The sequence below is a fragment of the Podarcis muralis genome, chromosome 2, assembly GCF_964188315.1.
Source record: "Podarcis muralis chromosome 2, rPodMur119.hap1.1, whole genome shotgun sequence".
Lineage (NCBI taxonomy): Eukaryota > Metazoa > Chordata > Lepidosauria > Squamata > Lacertidae > Podarcis > Podarcis muralis.
The window spans coordinates 40301301-40320515 of record NC_135656.1 but is presented as its reverse complement, the minus strand read 5'-3'; the positions used below and the strand labels follow the sequence as shown (position 1 = coordinate 40320515).

The window sequence follows — 19215 nt, the reverse complement described above, 5'->3', positions numbered from 1 at the left end:
TCAAGGACATCCTTGATTTCTTTCAGCTGCAAAGGCTTTCAATAATATCTGCTCATCCCCTCCCTTGGGTGGGCAGGGTTTGCAACACCACGTGGCCTCCTGGGACAGATGAGCCACCCACCTTTGTTCCAGGGAGGCCAACGCCCTGCTGCCATCTTGGCAGGCCTATGGGTAGCTGGCTGGGGGTGGGGCAAGGGCCAGCATAAGGGGCCCAGGCTCACTTGCTTTCCTGCCAGGTTCCTTTCCAGGTTCCAGGACCTTTGCTGGTGAGATGTGTCCCCCCCCCCCACGCCATGTGGGTTTTTGGGCTGCTCTGCAATACTGTACTGTCCTGCTAGCCTTGTGTGCCTAGCCACTGTTTCCTTTTACAGAGCAGCGGTCGCCTCTCAGCTGGGTTGGAACTGGTTTCCATGGGGGAAAAGAGACACTGCCGGTCTGTGGGTTCCTTTTCAACCCCCTTGCAGTGGCGTAGGAAGGGAAGGGTGGGAGGAGCGGAGCGCCCCGGGTGCCATCTCTGAAGGGGTGACAAGAGGGCATCCCGCGGGGGTGCCATCGCGCCCCCGCCCGCAGCCATGGTCAAAGGATTCTCCGTGCGGCAACGCCTCTTGGTCTCTCCCTCTTGCACACTACAAGCCTAGGTAACATTTCTCTCCCCCTCCTACCTATCGGACTTTTGCTTCTTGCACAAGCGCGAGGGATGGGGAGGAGGTGGGGGTGGCGACGCTGCCAGCTCCCTCTTAAAGGCGCAGTACCGATTCTTTCACTTGGCTTGAGCGCGGTCCTGCTCTCAGGGCAGGAGCGAAGACCAGAGCGCCTTGTCTCCCTCGCAGCTGCACCTCCGCTGTCAGCGAGCACCTCATCCTCTCCCCGCCTCCCGCCTGCCCCCCACCTCTGGATCCTTGGGAGTCGCGTGGTGGCTGGTCCCGGCACACCGTTGCCCCGCTCCTGAGTCCTGGCTGGAGCCTGGAGGAGCAGGCAGGAGGAGGGGAGAGGACGAGCTGCTCGGCTTTGCCGGCAAAGCAGTGCAGCTCCCCGCCCCGTCCCCCCTTTCTTTTTGCTCGGCAAAACTTTGGAGTTCTCATTTTTCTTTTCTCTTTTGCAAAAGCGTGTGGGGCGTCTGAAGACTGGAAGCACTTGTAAGAGGGTTGGGGGTTTGGTTTTCCCTTTTTCCTTTTTGCAAAACCGCGACTGTTTTCTCAAAGGCAAACCGCCGCAGGCAGGCGCGGGGCGGTGGAGGAGGAGGCAAGGGCCAACATCAATGCCGAAATCCAGCATCGTCTGAGCTCTGCAAGTGCTGCTTTCTCCCAATTGAAGTGCAGAGTGTTTGAGGACCGGGACTTTCACAGGGAAACCAAAATGCTTGTTTACAAAGTTATTGTACTACCAACCTTACCATATGCATGTGAAACACCATATGCAAAAAAGTCAGAACAATGTTCTATTGATTAAGGGAGAATGCAATAAAATATATGCAACACCCGAAGAAATAAATTCAGAGTTTCTAATGTATTATTTTATGTTGTATAGGAAAGAAAGGTACGCTTGATCTGTGAATGTTAAAGTTTATTTCTGTATTTGGTTCTTCTGCAGTTAGATCTGCAGCAAACTAAATTCATTGCAAGCCTTTGCAGCTGAAAGAAATCAAGGATGTCCTTGATAGTATGAAGATGGAGAAAGTCAGGGGAGACATCAGGTGACAAACTATTCTGCCGACAACGGCCAGTGGCCGGCTTCTTAATTGGACTCTTTTTCTCGCTAGGCCCCAGGCCCGAAGAGGAGGGGCCATCTTTCGAGGAGCTGGAGATGGCGTTTATAAGTGGTCCATGTTTCACATGCATATGGTGAACATTGTTCTGACTTTTTTGAGGATGAAGCTGGTGTATGCAGGTGTGTGTGTTGTGTTTGTGGGGTGGTGGTGGAATATGCATTCAGGCTATCAACCTCCACCTTTCCATTTTCATTCCAAACAACTCTCTCCTGCTGACTTGCAGATAAAAAGTTATGTTGCTGTGAGTATGCTAGGAAGGGCAGTGGGGAAACATCTATACCTCACTCACAGTTTTAATGTGGCATAGATAGATAGATTGATAGATGATAGCTATAAGTAAAGTGTGTTTAAAGGCGCATGTGCAGATTCGAAAAAAGAAGGTAAACATCCTCCCTGCAGCAGGTAAACACACCTTTTTACTGACTGGCTTCTCAGATAGCATATATTTGCCAGCAGCCTCCATGTACTCTTATCTCTCATGTGCCCCAGAGGGCATTCCTCTTTTAATTCTGAGTCAAGGTTAAGTTCAATATATATTAATGAATAACTCTCCCTGTTAATTATTAAAGGCCACATTCAAAAAACGAGCACCAGAAGAGCAACAGAGATAATCCAGAGTCCGAGTTGGGTTGGGTCTCCAGCAGGCAGCTTTCTTCCACCTTGTCTTTCTTAAGTATTTTCTTAGATTTCTGACCAAAAGAACACAGAGAAAAATGGGGGTGGAAGCTCTGCTGCTTCTCAGCCTTCTTGTCACCTTGCTCTTGTTCTCCGTCAAAATGTACAAGAAGAAAGCCCAACTACCTCCAGGGCCCACTCCGTGGTTTCTTCTGGGCAATCTTCTGCAGAAAGACGTCCTGCCTCTGAGCAGAAACTATGCAAAGGTAAGTCCACCACTTTTCATTCGTGCCGTAAAGCAGATTTAGAATAAAAGGACAGAGAGACAGGAAGGCACAAAGTTAGTTTTCCCCTTCTTTAGTCTGGGTATGGCTGCTTCTGTCTGCTGCTTTGAGAAGCCCAAATATTCCTACATCACAAGTGAACAGACGGAAAGTAATGAAAGGAACGTTTCCTGTTCTCTTTGCGTCTTCCTGGAAGTGCTGCCTGGCTGAGAGGCTGCAGAGAGCACCATCTTTAAGAACATACAAAGAATCCTGAGGGACAAGATGAAATCCTGAGGGAACTATCCATTCTCCAAGGTGTACATTCTCCTGCAATCCTGCTCTGCACCCACCCCCTGCCATAGCAGTCAGTGTTTATTATTATTGCTGCTATAGATTTTCATGGATAACAAAGGGACATATTACACAGTGCTGTAGCTATGGGGGGCTAGCCTGCCCCCCCCCAGTGAAGCTTCCAGGGTGCATCATTGAGGCTCCCAACCTGTAGGTGTGTGTACATAAATGTGGGGTGGGGGGTGGGGATATGCCAAACTGGGTCTTTGACTAAGGTGAAAGAAAGCCTAGTTTCGCCCCTGCATAATGTCTCTGTTTTCAGTTAGTAGAGCCCTATCTACAGGTCAGTAACGCTTGGTTGAGACATTGCTATCATAGGCATTGTGAGGTTGAGGGAGGAGGGAGGAAGAGGTGGGAAGAGTTCACACTATCTTAATCTCGTGACTAGTTTAGCCCTCCTGATCAGGTGCATTTGACTTGACTGAGACACATGACCAGTGTCAATAGCCTTGCTACACAGTTATTTTGATAGCCTCCTATGATGCCCTTGAAAAAGTTCAGTGTATAGCCCCATAAACATCCATAATGATTGACAGACTGTTTGCTCTTCCTGCTCAGTTCCTGTTAGATCAGTGCCCCCTGTATTAAACTTTAAACATGCAGATATTTCATTGGGTCCCGGGACTGGATAGTCACCCAGCCAGCCTTCTGCCGTGAACAGAACCTTCTCTTTGTGAGTGAGTTAAGAAGTGGCTGGTGTAGGTGCCTTTCCCATGACCCATTTCTCCAAAAGAATTCAGTTGAGATTTCTTTTCTATTCATAAGTTACTTAATTTCCCCTAGGGTCGCTTTAAATTCATTTACTTTTTTCTTACCAGATCATTTCATTCACTCATATTCATTTTGCAATTAATCCATCCAACTTTATATACAAATCCTTATTAATCAGCACTTGCCTGCTGGTTCTTCCCTTGATTTGTGCTTAATAAATGTCTTCAGCACTTAGTACTTAGTAATTCACATAGCAATTTCTTTGGCTGATTCATCAACTCCTCTCTGTTTTCTCCTCCTTCCCTTTAACATCCCCACATTGTTTGCGTCTCGAGGCCCCAAGACCCACCCCCAAAATAAATACACACGGACACTTATATTAGTTTAAGTTTTTGGGCAAAATTTTTGGCCACAACTTTATTGAAATACAATCACGTGAGCGGTATTGGCTTAGGCATTGACTCCCCACTATAACTGGTTCCACTTCTCAGGGTGATCGTCAAATGGGGTAAACCAAACGAGGGAGCTAGGTCGATGAGGACCAACCTAAGCTCACCCTGGGGTTCCTGTGGTCCTGGCATGGCCCTAGCCCCTCAAGCGGACTTCAGACGAGATCCAGGACCCCCCAGATTCCTTTAACGGAATACCCAGTTCCTGGAGGGGCAGGTGATGGTCCCACCTCCCCTCCCCACAATCCAACTGAGCCAATGCCTAACCGCCACCTTACAAGTTGTGACAATTTGCTAAGGGGTAGGTGAAAACCAAATGGCTAAAGCCAATCTGCCAAATGGAAAAATTCCTACCCAGCCCCTGTTCCAAAACAGGCGACCCAAACCAAGCGACTCTAACTAAACTAGGGAGGGTGGGTGGGTGTTCAACAGTGCGAAACAAGTGCCACTCCTTGCATCACACTGCTGTTTTTAAAGCCCCTGGGATCATGCCACCCACTGGCTATTGGCTAAAATCGCCTGGTGTGATCCCAGGGGAATGGCCAGGACTTCTTGCTCCTAACCCCCCCCCCCATTTTAACGCTATCAGGTGAGCTCTTGGGTCCCGCGCACAACCAGGACCCTCTGTTATGAGGATCCCATTTCTAAACCCTTTTCTTCAGTTACTCAGATATGTCTGACCACCACACCCTTTCGCTTTCCAATAGGCTCTCTTCACACAGCTCTATGCCAATTTAAAATGTGCAGAATCTCATCTTGCTGCCCTACTTCTTGCTGATAAAACAATGAACAGGGTGATGATACAATGACTACTGCAATCGACACAAGATAATATCACCAAGTCAACTATCTGTAAACAAACAATAAACATCCATAAAAATTGCAAAAGCCGTTTCTTTCTCAAATAGGTTTTATCTTGAACTATTGCAAATGCAGTAATAAAGAACACTTAGCCCCTGGGACTACCAAATCATCAGGCCAATTACCTTCAGTTATCTTGGTTGAATTGAAATAATGTCAGTAGGTGGGAGGGGGAAATTGCATAGCTAGGTCAAATAAAAATAGGCTTTTCTGCTTCGAGAAAGAAAAGTGTGGGACCTCCTAGCTAGAGCAACACTTTTGGATTGTGATTAGTTGAGTAGTGCAGAGAGCTGATTGACAGAAAAGTATCCAGTACTCCTGGAAATGGGAGAGTGTGTGGAACAAAAAAGACTATAGCTTTGAGACTGGGGGGATTTAAAAATAAATTGCTGGGTTTTCACTTGGTAGGGATAAACCTTGGTTGCCTTAATGGGCCAGCCACCACTGATATATCCAGAACAGGTGTTGCCTAATAATCCATGCATTTTTAAAATTCTACCATCAGCTCTATGATAAATGGGGTCCTATCTTTACTGTCTGGCTGGGTCCCAAGCCCATGGTGGTACTCTGTGGATACGAAGTGGTGAAAGATGCTCTGTTGGATCATGCTGAAGAATTTGGTGGGCGTCCTGCCTTGCCTTTCAGTGATACAGTGAGCCATTTTAAAGGTAGGTAGGGGTCTTGTGCTTATTTGTTTATTGCTTCCATTTTAATGGGAGAAGCAGACTTCATTTTCAGGGGTCTCAAGTAGGAATAAGCAGACATCGAGCCCTCCCCTTTTCAACCTCAGGTGGAGCTAGATGTTACCACAAAAAGGAGTTTGCCACCCCAAATAACAGCCCTGAACTGAATTCTTCCTTTACTGTGAGGGATATAAAGGTAAAGGGACCCCTGATCATTAGGCCCAGTCGTGGATGACTGTGGGGTTGCAGCGCTCATCTCGCTTTATTGGCCGAGGGAGCCGGCGTACAGCTTCCAGGTCATGTGGCCAGCATGACTAAGCCGCTTCTGGTGAACCAGAGCAGCGCACGGAAATGCCGTTTACCTTCCCGCTGGAGCGGTACCTATTTATCTACTTGCACTTTGTGCTTTCGAGCTGCTAGGTTGGCAGGAGCAGGGACCGAGCAATGGGAGCTCACCCCATCATGGCGATTTGAACTGCTGACCTTCTCATCGGCAAGCCCTAGGCTCTGTGGCCACCCGTGTCCCATGAGGGATATAGTCAGTCTCAAATAACCAACATGCTTAATTCTAAATGCATGAAGGTGTTAAGATCATAAAGTCAGCTGTCATGCCAAGCTTAGCTAGCTCACCTTGGAAGGAAGGGCTACCAAACTCTTTGTTCTGCCCCTTCCCTTACCACTTATAAGCATATAGTTGGGGAAATTTGGAAAGAAGTTAGAAGGGCATGTTTTAAAGGTCCAATAGCCTATTCCCACACTTTACTTTGCTGCATGTTTTGTGATGTTAAATCTCTGCTGGGGCTCTCTTACCAAAGAGTACTTGCCCCAAACCTGGATCTAGGCATCCAGGAAAGTCTCATTTTTATCCAAATCGAACATTTTGCCCATAACAGATATTTAATGAAAGACATGATATGACATGACCCATAGAAGAGTTTGCCTGTCCTCTCTCCTCCAGCACCATTTAACAATATGGAGAAATGACACAACATGTTCATGCTATAGTTCAGCACTGTTATTATGTGATAAAAAAGTTACATACAAACCACCCATGGCTTGATTCAACTACAAATGGGACTATAGTCTGAATGGACAAAGTGCCACAATGTAGAAACCTCCTGCTGAGAAAACTTCCTTCTAAGGGAAGGATCTTCACCTGTTTGCTTTCAGGACTGTCCAGCAGATCTGTGAAAAGATGGAAAGAGCTGCGCCGGTTCACACTCAGCACCCTGCGTGATTTTGGAATGGGGAAGAAAGCGATGTCCGCGAGGGTGCAGGAAGAAGTTCTCTGTCTGGTGGAGGCAATGGCAACCGCAAAAGGTCTTCCCAAGTTATCCTTATTACAAACACAATTTTGAAGTCCTTCAGGGCAGGAACAGTACCAGAAAGTGGGATTTCTGTTAGTTATGTCACAGGTGTTCATGAATTTATTCCTATTAAATAACTTGGCTGAGTTGTAAGGTACACCTTGAATGCACCAAGCAGTGGCGTAGCGTAGGGGGTGCAGGGGGGGCCAGCCGCACCGGGTGCAACATCTGGGGTTAGGACAAATCCATGGGTTAGGGGGCGCAAATCCACGGGTTAGGGGGCGCAAATCCATGGGTTAGGGGGCACAAATTACTTGCCTTGCCCTGGGTGCTGACAACCCACGCTACGCCACTGGCACCAAGCTCTGTTTGTGCAGGGAATTCTTGACCACAGATATGGGGTAGCACATCTTCCTCCTTTGGGGAGTCCATAATGTTATCCTCAACAGTTAAGCTGCACTTACATCTTGCTAAATAAAGGGAATACAGGAGCTGCTGATACTATCATTTCCATGTAAAAGGAACTTAATCATCTTTTAATATAAGGGAAATACAAAATGCACCATGTGTCTGGTTCAATTGTGCAAGGAATTCTGGTTTACGTTATTCTGTCGTGCAGGCAGAGGGAGAGAATATCCACCTTGCCAAACTCTTTTGACTGTGTCCTTTTGCTCCTGCAGGGCAGGCCTTTGATATAAGAAAACACTTGAGAACTGCTGTTTCTAATGTGCTGTGTTCTGTTGTCTTTGGGAGTCGCTTTGAGTACAAAGATCAGGTCTTCCTGGAGAAGCTGCATATCATGGAGGCTTTTGTGGGTTACCTTGTGAGTTATATGGGACAGGTATGTTGTTCCTTCTTACAAGTATATCCCATGGACCCAGAACCTTGGTTCATCTTAATGGACATGGGCCTGGTATAAGCCAGGTGCACCCTGGGGTATATTCCCTTTTACCTTTTCCACTTTCTCTGATCTTTGTCTCCATTAAATTCCACATGACACAATATCACATACATCTTGGCTTTAATTGCAGAGCACCAGCAAATTAACCACTCAAAATACAGACCTAGAGAAATTCTTCTGTAGGCATGTTGGTGGAGCACTTGCCCGGGTTAGCGGTGAATTTTCCCAGTTATTCATTATCAAAGGATTGCTTATCTAAAGGGTTCTAGTTATAGGTAGGTAGCTGTGTTGGTCTGCCGTAGTCAAAACAAAATTAAAAAATTCCTTCCAGTAGCACCTTAGAGACCAACTAAGTTTGTTATTGGTATGAGCTTTCGTGTGCATGCACACTTCTTCAGATACACTGAAACAGAAGTGCTACTGGAAGGTTTTTTATATATCTAAAGGGTGTAAAGGCAGTCAGAGCTGAGCTGAATATCTGCTTGGGGCAGGGGAAATGAGTTTGAAACTCGGACACTCCCCTTTCCCAGGGAGTATAAGGAAAATATTTTTATCTGGGCTTTTCTTCAGCTGGAACTCAGTGAAACTCAATTCTGGCACCTCTCAGGTGCGTGCTATTGGCATTCTAAGAGAACAAGGGAGGTGTTCATGGTGAGTTCTGGTGCCTCTCTTTCTAGAAAAATGGCACTGATTCTTATCATGGATTGCCTTTCAATTGATAGCACTAAAAAGCTTCCCTCACAACTATGAGGTTATCCACACCTCAGATTGCCCCACCACTTTCCCCCAGGAAAACCCATTGTTTGGTACTGAATTGGAACAAACAGCAATCAGGTTTTCTGCAGACTGCTGCTTGTTCTGATTAAGCACTAAAGAGCGGGTTTCCTGGGGGGAAGCAGCAGGGCAAAGGCAGAACCAGTCAGACCTGTGCCTAGAAAGAATGGGCCAAGTGCAAATCTGCTTGGAGCTGTGCTTTCTAGGCATAAGATAAGTGGAAGTGTGGGAGAGACTGGGCAATTAACCCTTTGTTTCTCGCTGGTCTGTCTGAGAAGCTCAGCATGTGAGGACGTATGGGTTGGTTGCTACAAGCTCAGACTGCATGGCTCCTACAAGCTACTCTTGAGTGCCTTGTATGCCAGTGATTGAGCCTGGGCCCTACTGCGTGCAAACCTAGTGCTCAGCCACTGAACTTGTCTCCGTAGTGTTCTGGTTTCTAGTCCACTCAGAGTTAATATGTATGGTACATGTATCAACTAAACACAAAAACATTCAACCAGGGGTGGTGCATCCCATTTCATGACTTGAGACAAAACAAGGTGAATTCTTAGCCAGCAGAGAAAGAGTGGGGTGGGCAGGACATATAAGGAGGGTACACTTCAAGTACCACCTGAGGTACCTGCTTCACTCCACTTCATGGATGGGCCAGACTTGCATACAAGGTACAATTAACCTAACATTATTTGAAATGAGTCTTTGCTGTAGAAAGATCTAGAACCTATTTCTACATTATTTTGTTTCAGAGAATAAGCAGGACAAAAAATAAACAATGCATTTGCTTTTTAAAAAACAATGTTTTATTTTACAATTCACAGTAGGAAGTCGATTAGGGCTGCGATCCTAACCCCACATACCTCAGAGTAAGCCTAGTTTAATTCAGTAAGCCTCATTTCTGGGCAGGCATAGTTAGGATTTCTGCCTCAGTGGATATGGGCAGGATCTAGTGATAATGAATATGTAACTATAAAGGTAAAGGTAAAGGTACCCCTGCCCGTACGGGCCAGTCTTGACAGACTCTAGGGTTGTGCGCCCATCTCACTTAAGAGGCCGGGGGCCAGCACTGTCCGCAGACACTTCCGGGTCACATGGCCAGCGTGACAAAGCTGCATCTGACGAGCCAGCGCAGCACACGGAAACGCCGTTTACCTTCCTGCCAGTAAGCGGTCCCTATTTATCTACTTGCACCCGGGGGTGCTTTCGAACTGCTAGGTTGGCAGGCACTGGGACCGAACAACGGGAGTGCACCCCGCCGCGGGGATTCGAACCGCCAACCTTTCGATTGGCAAGCCCTAGGCGCTGAGGCTTTTACCCACAGCGCCACCCGCGTCCCCATGTAACTATAGTAGACTGTAAATAAAGGAGACCGAGAAGAAGAGGAGGAGGAGGAGAGAGGATTTATTTACAATTCTTTGTTTGTTTATTAAATTTAAATCCTGTCATTCCTCTTGAAGGAGCCATGGATTGCAAACATTTTGCAGTAGATTTCTCCAACATCCCTAAATCCATAGACTCAGGCAGTTCTAAAATGATAAATTCAATATACAGTTGTTATGTATTGTTTCTGTTCCAGGTTTATAATGTGTTCTCGAAAATAATGCCTTACCTGCCTGGACAGCACAAAAAGATTTTAGGAAGTTTTGAAAAAATGTATGCTTTCATCAATGAGAGGGTGGAATCCCACAAGGAGACCCTAGATTATCAGGACCCCCGTGACTATATTGACTGCTTCCTTATGAAGTCAGAGAAGGTAGGAGGTTATATAATTACCCTTCTCCATGCTTCTGAGATGTCTCTTGTTTGTGCCTACATTTGAAAGTGTCTCATATGGCTGCTGCCCTCCCTCATTCTGATCCTGCATTCTGCCTGTGGTGGTTGGCCATTGTGATGATCTCCAGGCTAATCTCAGGTGGGGGCATCTTCCCTCAAGTTTATTTAGACATGAAACCAAGCACAGGAGAGCAGATGAAAAAATAATGCCCATCATTATATCTATACATGGGATTGTTTTCTTTATGGTTCTATTATTTGGTTTTCAGTTATGTTTTTATTTTCAGCATTATAGATTTGCTGCAATAAGCCATGCAGGTTTTGTGTTCCTTCTGAGTTACTGCATGGAAAAGACTGAGATGTCTCAGACCCTCCAGAGTTTGACATTCTTAATGTCAGGTGGTACATTCAGACACAACAATTATGATTTACTTTTATTAATTGCCAATCAGGTCAGCTTGCCTCATGCTTCAGTTTCCCCGATGGCCTCCTTCAGCAACACTTCTGGATCAGCAAGTAGATTGAGTGGATTGGATTGACCATTAAATGCCACAAGACCTTTAACTTCATTTGAAAATCTGATCTTACTTACAAATGAATATACCCCCCCCCAAATAAACACTATATCAAATAATTAACGAGTTATTTGATAAGTATAGTGTTTATTGGGGGGGGGGGGTAATATTCATTTGTATGTAATTGGAGGATGCAACTCCATGAAACAGCACCCCTTTTTGTAGAGAAATGTCCCTGAATAAAACTACCGTATTTTTCGCCCCATAGGACGCACCGCCCCATAGGACACACCTAGATTTTTTTGGGGGGGGGGGAAATAAAGAAAAAAAATATTTTCCCCCCCCAGGCGCGGGGCTGGCATGGGGGAAGCCCGAGCTTCCCCCGACCCCAGCCCCCAGAAGAGGCTGCTGCCTGCAAGCCTTGCGAGCCTGGCGGGACCTCCCGCCGGGCGCACGGGCCTTGCGGATAGCTTCCTGAAGCCTGGAGAACGAGAGGGGTCAGTGCGCACCGACGCCTCTCACTCTCCAGGCTTCTGCGAAAGCCTGCATTCGCCCCATAAGACGCACACACATTTCCCCTTCATTTTTGGAGGGGAAAGAGTGTGTCCTATAGGGCGAAAAATACGCTATATTCAATTAAAAAACAACAACACTGTACTTACACTGCAATAAACCATGCAAGTATTGTGCTCCATCCATTTACTGCATTTATTGAGATGTCTGACTTCCTCCATCACTCTTTCAAATGGATGTTTTAAATTCTTCTCTTTTTCCTTTTCCTTTTTACAGGACCAAACCAATCCAGAGGCCATCTACACCAAAGAGGAGCTTATTGTGATTGTGCAGGAACTCTTTATTGCTGGGTCATTGTCCACAAGTGAAGTTTTGAGCTGTGCCCTTCTGGTAATGGCTAGATTGCCACACATTCAAGGTACATAAATTGCCCCAAAAACTGAAAGGTGTAAAGAGAAAGAAAAAACAAACAAACATTAAAACTGCACAGTCAGTACAACTTGCTCACAAAATGTCTTCTCCTAGGTCCATGGTAAAGGTTTCCACCAGGATCCACCATGCTCCCTCCACTTTTATTTTTTATGACTATTTATTTATTTAGGATAGGTTTTGAGGATTGCTTTGGTTTTTTATGTTTCAAAAAGTAATACATGTTGGCAGATGGAGCACATAAGGATAATATTTCCGGAGGAGACCAAACAGCCCATCTATTCCCATAAAGTGGTACCTCGGGTTAAGAACTTAATTCATTTTGGAGGTCCGTTCTTAACTTGAAACTGTTCTTAACCTGAGGTACCACTTAGCTAATGGGGCCTCCCGCTGCTGCTGCGTGATTTCTGTTCTCATCCTGAGGTAAAGTTCTTAACCTGAGGAACCACTTCTGGGTTAGCAGAGACTGTAACCTGAAGCGTTTGTAAACCAAAGCGTTTGTAACCTGAGGTACCACTGTATTCCGTGTCCAAAAGTGACCAGAGAGATGCCTCTGGGAAGTTTTCAAGCTGAGCATTAACAGAATTCTGAAAAACGTGATATGGAGCTGATATCTATGGATTTCTAAAATTCCTGTCTGTCTCATAGATCTCAGTGAGAAGTGCTCCACTTTCGAGGTTATAAACACTGCAGACAATGCTATCATATGCATATTATAAGCATGTTGTTGTTGTTTAGTCATTTAGTCGTGTCCAACTCTTCGTGACCCCATGGACCAGAGCACGCCAGGCACTTCTGTCCTCCACTGCCTCCCGCAGTTTGGTCAGACTCATGCTGGTAGCTTCAAGAACACCATCCAACCATCTCATCCTCTGTCATCCCCTTCTCCTTGTGCCCTCCATCTTTCCCAACATCAGGGTCTTTTCCAGGGAGTCTTCTCTTCTCATGAGGTGGCCAAAGTATTGGAGCCTCAGCTTCACGATCTGTCCTTCCAGTGAGCACTCAGGGCTGATTTCCTTAAGAATGGATACGTTTGATCTTCTTGCAGTCCATGGGACTCTCAAGAGTCTCCTCCAGCACCATAATTCAAAAGCATCAATTCTTCAGCGATCAGCCTTCTTTATGGTCCAGCTCTCACTTCCATACATCACTACTGGGAAAACCATAGCTTTTACTATACGGACCTTTGTTGGCAAGGTGATGTCTCTACTTTTTAAGATGCTGTCTAGGTTTGTCATTGCTTTTCTACCAAGAAGCAGGCATCTTTTAATTTCGTGGCTGCTGTCACCATCTGCAGTGATCATGGAGCCCAAGAAAGTGAAATCTCTTACTGCCTCCATTTCTTCCCCTTCTATTTGCCACGAGGTGATGGGACCAGTGGCCATGATCTTCGTTTTTTTAATGTTGAGCATTATATTATTTGAGCATTATTTGAGCATAGTTGAACATTAATTATAAGCATATGCACTCCAATTTTCCGAAAGTAACCAGCACATAAATAAGGATGCTACATCAATGATATAATTTATGTAAAATTGATAAAATTACCATAAATTAATATGACAATAGAGTACTGTCCTCCCAGAGTTCTGTCCTTCATGTTCTGTCTTCTTGGAGACTGATGTTTATCTTTCCCGGAGGGAAAAGGGCATATTCTCATTCACCTTAACTCCACAGCACTTCACTCCAGCGAATTTGGCACTCAGGAACTAAAATTTACATCCCTTTATAAAACACATACTTCAACAAAGAAGGACCTTACGATGTAATGAATAACTGCACCTAAAACTTTAAGGAAACTTCACTACTGAGCTATTCTTAAGGGTTCACAGCCTTACACAAAGGAGAACAGGCTATTTGCTCATAATGCTGGCTGTTCCCTGCTTCAGCTCTTGCTAAAATGATCTAAAGCAGTGGGTTACATTTGCACCAGCCCCTTGGACAGATGTAGCCACTGGATACCAGAGGCAATCCTATCCAAGCCCAACTCCGTGTATGAATCAGTTTTAAATGGTTTCCTCCTCCATCCCTCAAAGCAACAGTCCTCCTAGTCCCTGGTATTCAGACGTTAGACTCCCCAACAGAGGTTTTCATTCTGATTCTAATGGCTCCATGAATTTGTCTTGTGGCAGCAAATTATGACTTTTAAATATGCATCATGCAAAGAAGAACTTTATCTTTTCTGTCCTGAGCCTAATGCCTGAGCCCTTGCCTTTGTTGACCCTGATTTACTACCCCAGGACTCCTTTTTTTTGGGGGGGGGGAGTGGGATATAAGTTTAATGAATGAATAAAAGGTATTGTGTGAGGAGATTGCATAAAGTTTCCACACCATTTATTCAACATGTTTTGCATGATTTCATGAACATCTCTAAGATAAAAAGCCCACATTCTTTAGTAACCTAAGGTGATCCCCTTTAGGAAAGGGGACAAAAGCCGAATTCCTTTCATCTTTGCATGCCATCTTTAAAAATGGGCTCCTGCCAGGATGCAAATTCATGTCAGTAAGTGTTACTTTTCCTTCCGGTTGGAGAATGTTGAAGGCTATCACTATGTCAGAGGAGAAGTAGTTTCAGAATTCTGAAAGAAGAGCTGAATTTTTTTTCTTACAGAAAAAGTTCAACAGGAGATCTATGATGTGGTAGGTGCCAACCGTATCCCTGGCATGGAAGATAGGGTGAGGATGCCCTACACCAATGCTGTTCTCCATGAGGTTCAACGATATCAAAAAGGGAGCCTTGAGAGCATCCCCCGTGCAACAACACGTCCTACAAAATTCCGGGGCTATCTTATCCCCCAGGTTTGTGTCACATGTGAAATGATCAGGTTACTGTGGAGAGGGGGAGGGAGGGATTTATTATCCCATCAATGACTTTGGTCTGCCACAGTCCCAGCCAGTGCAGAGACAAGATATGCTGATTACAACCTCACGCCCCACATTCATGGTGATTTTTCAGAATGCTGTGCAATGACTTGTTTCTATATATGACAACCAACTTTAGGAATCAGTCTCTCCCATAAGATGGCTGCTTCTTATGTATATGACTCTGAAAAACAACAAGCAGCATGTCAGCTAATAATATACTGACAGTATTTTTATAACACTATACTGTATCAAAATTATGAACAGAAGGCATATAATATGTGCATGGAGTCACGAACTTATTAGAATCAGATAAATGTCCCATAACCAGGAATGGTACGATTGGTAAGTCACTGTCAAAGATCACTGAAACAGAGGCAGAATGTCTTATGTTTATGAAGCTGAAACAAATAATGAAATCTGTATCTTCTCCCCAAAGGGCACGGCAGTCTGTGCAGAGATTTCAACTGTGCACTTTGATCCTCTCCAGTGGGAGACTCCAGAAGAGTTTAATCCAGGTCATTTCTTGGATGAGAAGGGCAACTTCCGGAACAGGGCTGCCTTCATGCCTTTTTCTGCAGGTGACTCTATAGACCTAGATTCTCATATTGTGGGGTTGGGTCCAGCAGCTGGCATGTGGATGGGTGGGCAGCTGGACTCCAGGAAGTGATAGTGCTGCCAGGAGATAAGTAAGAGGTTTGGGGAGGGATTCTCTACCCACAAGACATTTCTCTCTGCCTCTGGCTTCCATTTCCTGCATCTTGAGCAGAAAATTTGTAAGCATCAATCTGAGGAAGGGACAGTTCAGTTCCCAACTTTTGGACCACTACCTACAGGAACCACTTGGGCTCTGTGTTAAGAAAGAGAGTTGGCATGATGAAATGAGAGGAAAGAGTAACTCACACTCACATAATCTTTTATATTTCTTTGCTCTGAAACTGCTTATGTGTAGCTTTCAGCAAAGATTTACACATACACACAGACGGAAGCCACATTATTATGTTTTCTGGCAGGAGAATAAGCCAAGCAGTACTTTAGTGTTATATAACATGCTCAGAATAGAAGTCCACCAATCAGCCAAAGAATCGAGAAAATGACATGAGACCAATATCTCCAAAAACATACTTGCCTGAAACACTTCACCTTCACATCACAGTGGAAACAGAGTTGCAGGACCACTTGAGAAATGGTCTCACTGCTGTCTTTCTTATGCAGTTCCATTATTTCAAAATGTGTTGGCTGGAGTTTCTTTGGCACTATATAGGTCTTTGATGACTGATGAGCACTGCCGCCTTCTTTTCACCCAGGAAAACGGGCATGCCCAGGGGAAGCCCTGGCTCGGATGGAGCTGTTCCTGTTCTTCGGTGCTCTGCTCCAGAACTTCACCTTTCAGCTGGTGGGAGATGCCAAAGACAAGGATATATTTACTTTGTATGAGGACAGTGGCCTGATGAAAGGAGACTTGCCATTGAAATTCACTAGACGTTCAATATGATCCAGTGACAGCAACTAAGCAGAATGGATGATGCCAATGTCTCTCAGTATATTTAAGTAGGAAGAACATGATTATTGGGAGATCTGAATCACACAGTACTTAGAAAAACTATATATTCCAAACTATAGCTCACATCATGCTGGCTGGGGCTGCTGGCAATTGTAGTGCAACACTTAGAAAACCACAGCTGAGGGACCTATGAAACATTAGAAGAATCAATCCAGAAATAAGTAGTGATAGATACAGTAAAAAGGGCAAAGATCAATAAAGCTTTGAAAGCAGATGGAATCTCATGGTTATGACCTTTAGGAGTATGTTAGCACAATAACTTTCTAAAGTGAAGAGTGAGATATTACAAATGGGTAAATTGAATTCTGTAACAAGTCTATAACAATAGCATATATTTTTTAAATCTAAAAAGGATCATAATTAAAAATCATATAGATCAAGATGGATTTTGCATAATGAAGGATAATATTAGGAAAATAATAAATCTAGCTGTGCATCTGCAGCAGCTCAACTGGTCACCTTTATATACAGCATCTGTTCCTTATTGGTCTCAACAGCCACAGCAGGTGCTGTAACCCTCCAGTGGTTTGACTTCACCCACAAAGTTGCACTCCTCCATTGTCTCCTGAGACAGACGAATGCCAACAACTTCATTTATGCATGAAAAACAAATCTTGAACGAGTAGTTACGTTTCCAGATGCAGAAAAAGCATTTGATAATAACACACGTCAGTTTCTTGTTGAAGGTGTTTATAAAGCTTCACAACAAATTGCTGCAAACACCTGCATCTCCCCCACCCCCTTTAATTTGTTGGTAAAATGGGATGAAATTACGGGCATAGTAGATCCTTTGAGGGGCATGAAACTTGCCACATATTAGATAAATGGGTGCAATAAATCTTGGACTATGATTTTTTAATGGTTTAATGCCCTTCTTTGTTGATACCTGTGCGTACCACCACACTTGGCATCTGAGACAATTTGCAAAAAGAGCATCCCCTCATAAAGAAGAAGCTTCCTTTGTTCTTCCAGGGAGGTAACAGATTTTCACTTTCGTAGACAGTTTTTATCTCTCTCTCCATTTCCCCATGAATGGTAGCCACACTCCTTCAAGCCAACACTGTATCAACTTTGGACTTCCCTAACATTCCTCAGTTCTACCTATGTTTTTATTGCATCTTCTGCTCATCACTTGCTAAGTTGCATATAAGAACCCTCCTATTTCCTTTTTCTGGATTTCAGTCCTAGGTCCACTTTGAATACTGTTTGTATAGTCAGTATTATAATGTTACACCCAATCTCTGAGCACCAGGAGTTTTCAGGGGAGCCAGCTATTTAATGAGCACTCACTCTGATTTGTTTGCATCACATACATTTTTTTTTAGCACCATGAAACTGGCTCTTCTAGTTCCTCACACTCTAGCTCAAAATTTGTTTAACTGTTATACGTGTCTCTGAAAATCCATGTGTATGTTGCCTTGGACACATGAACTTTAAGCATTCTTGCAAGAGGGAAGTCTTTTATGTGGAGTCTTTTATATGTCCCACCCTGGACAAGTATGTACAAGGAATTCAAAATGTACCAGAAACAAAGCCAACTACCGCCAGGTCGTACTCCATTGCCCTTTGTGGGGATCCTCCTGCAAATAGATTTCAGGCATCTGTCCAAATCATATCAAAAGGTAAGACACACACATACACAATTTCCTGGTATTCTCTCACTATTCCCTATGTTTATTTTGGATCATACAATTGTTTGTTGGTGTGGAGTGTTGCTGGGTTTCCTCTTCTTGTTAAATTAAAATAAAACATTGGCAATATAATGTTTTGTAGGGTTTCAATGAAAGTGATATTTGGGGAGTCCTCGTCAGATTTCATGTAAATTGTTTGCTATAGGTTTGCTTTATTTTATTTTTAAAATTAGTTGTGTTTTTTTAAAAAATGTTGGGCTCAGTAAACATATTTATATAGACCTGCTGACTTCTTCCTTTCTTTACTGTATATGAGCAGCATACAGTATACAGTGTGTATTGCTTACATGTGGCATGGAAATTAACCTGAGGCACCTGAACTTTCCATTTTCTTGCCACTTAGTGCATGAGTGAATTTGCAAGTGGTTTAACTCTTCTCAAACAGAATAACAATGAGAAGCATAGGTCTTCTGGAGCGTGCTGACACCCCATAGGTCACTTGAAAAACTGGGCTATTGTGACAGTATCTATTTGTTGCATTATTGGGTTAAAGAGTCTTCCTGTATTAAGGTGAGCAGTTATAACTGGGGTACCAAGTAAGCCCCTTCAGCTATCAGGCTCCATCTGTACTATACGTTTAAAGCATTATTATGATGCTTTAAACAGTCATGGCTTTCCCTAAAGACTCCTGGGGAACTGCAGTTTGTTAAGGGTGTTGTAAGTTGTTTGGATACCTCTATTCCTGTTACACAACTACCATACCCTGAGTGGTTTAACAATCAGTCCCTCTTCCCAGAGAACTCTGGGAATCTGAGCTCTGTGAGGGGATGTACATTCTGATTCCATACATGTTTTCTCACAGAGTTCATTGGTGCTCACTCTCAAGAAAACATGCATGATAGAGCACAGTATTGCAGCCTAACTGCATATGCATGCCTATCCAAAAGTTCACTTTGCTTACTCGTAGGAAGCAGCATGCAGGTGTGCTGCCTATACCTCCCATTAAAGCATGCTAAAATCACAAACATTTTTTAGTAGTAGTCTTTTAAGGCAGCTGCCTAATGAATCATACACCTCCATAATACTTTCCTCAGCTCACCAATCAGTACGACCAGATATTCACTATCTGGATAGGATCAAAGCCTATGGTGGTGCTGTGTGGATACGAGGTTGTGAAAGATGCTCTGGTTAGTTATGCTGAAGAGTTTGGTGGGCAAAGTAGCCAACCTATACTTGAAACTGTGA

General features: G+C 44.3%; 1 protein-coding gene across 1 annotated transcript; it reads left to right on the top strand.

The window, feature by feature from the left end:
- Window positions 1-2218: 2218 nt before the first annotated feature.
- LOC114590724 (cytochrome P450 2B4-like) lies at window positions 2219-18251 on the top strand. Its single transcript, XM_028717134.2, has 9 exons — window positions 2219-2649; window positions 5527-5689; window positions 6875-7024; window positions 7692-7852; window positions 10260-10436; window positions 11761-11902; window positions 14525-14712; window positions 15215-15356; window positions 16083-18251. Exons 1-9 carry the CDS (start codon window positions 2482-2484, stop codon window positions 16268-16270), a joined length of 1479 nt encoding a protein of 492 aa, XP_028572967.2. The 5' UTR covers window positions 2219-2481; the 3' UTR covers window positions 16271-18251.
- Window positions 18252-19215: the final 964 nt, after the last annotated feature.

What these genes read in the sequence shown, in the direction of transcription:
- LOC114590724 (XM_028717134.2), top strand. Translation starts at nt 2,482, where the DNA reads ATGGGGGTGGAAGCTCTGCTGCTTCTCAGCCTTCTTGTCACCTTGCTC. An exon ending in TACAGTGAGCCATTTTAAAG is followed by an intron (nt 5,690 to 6,874) that starts GTAGGTAGGGGT and finishes GTTTGCTTTCAG; the next exon opens with GACTGTCCAGCAGATCTGTG. An exon ending in TCCTTATGAAGTCAGAGAAG is followed by an intron (nt 10,437 to 11,760) that starts GTAGGAGGTTAT and finishes TCCTTTTTACAG; the next exon opens with GACCAAACCAATCCAGAGGC.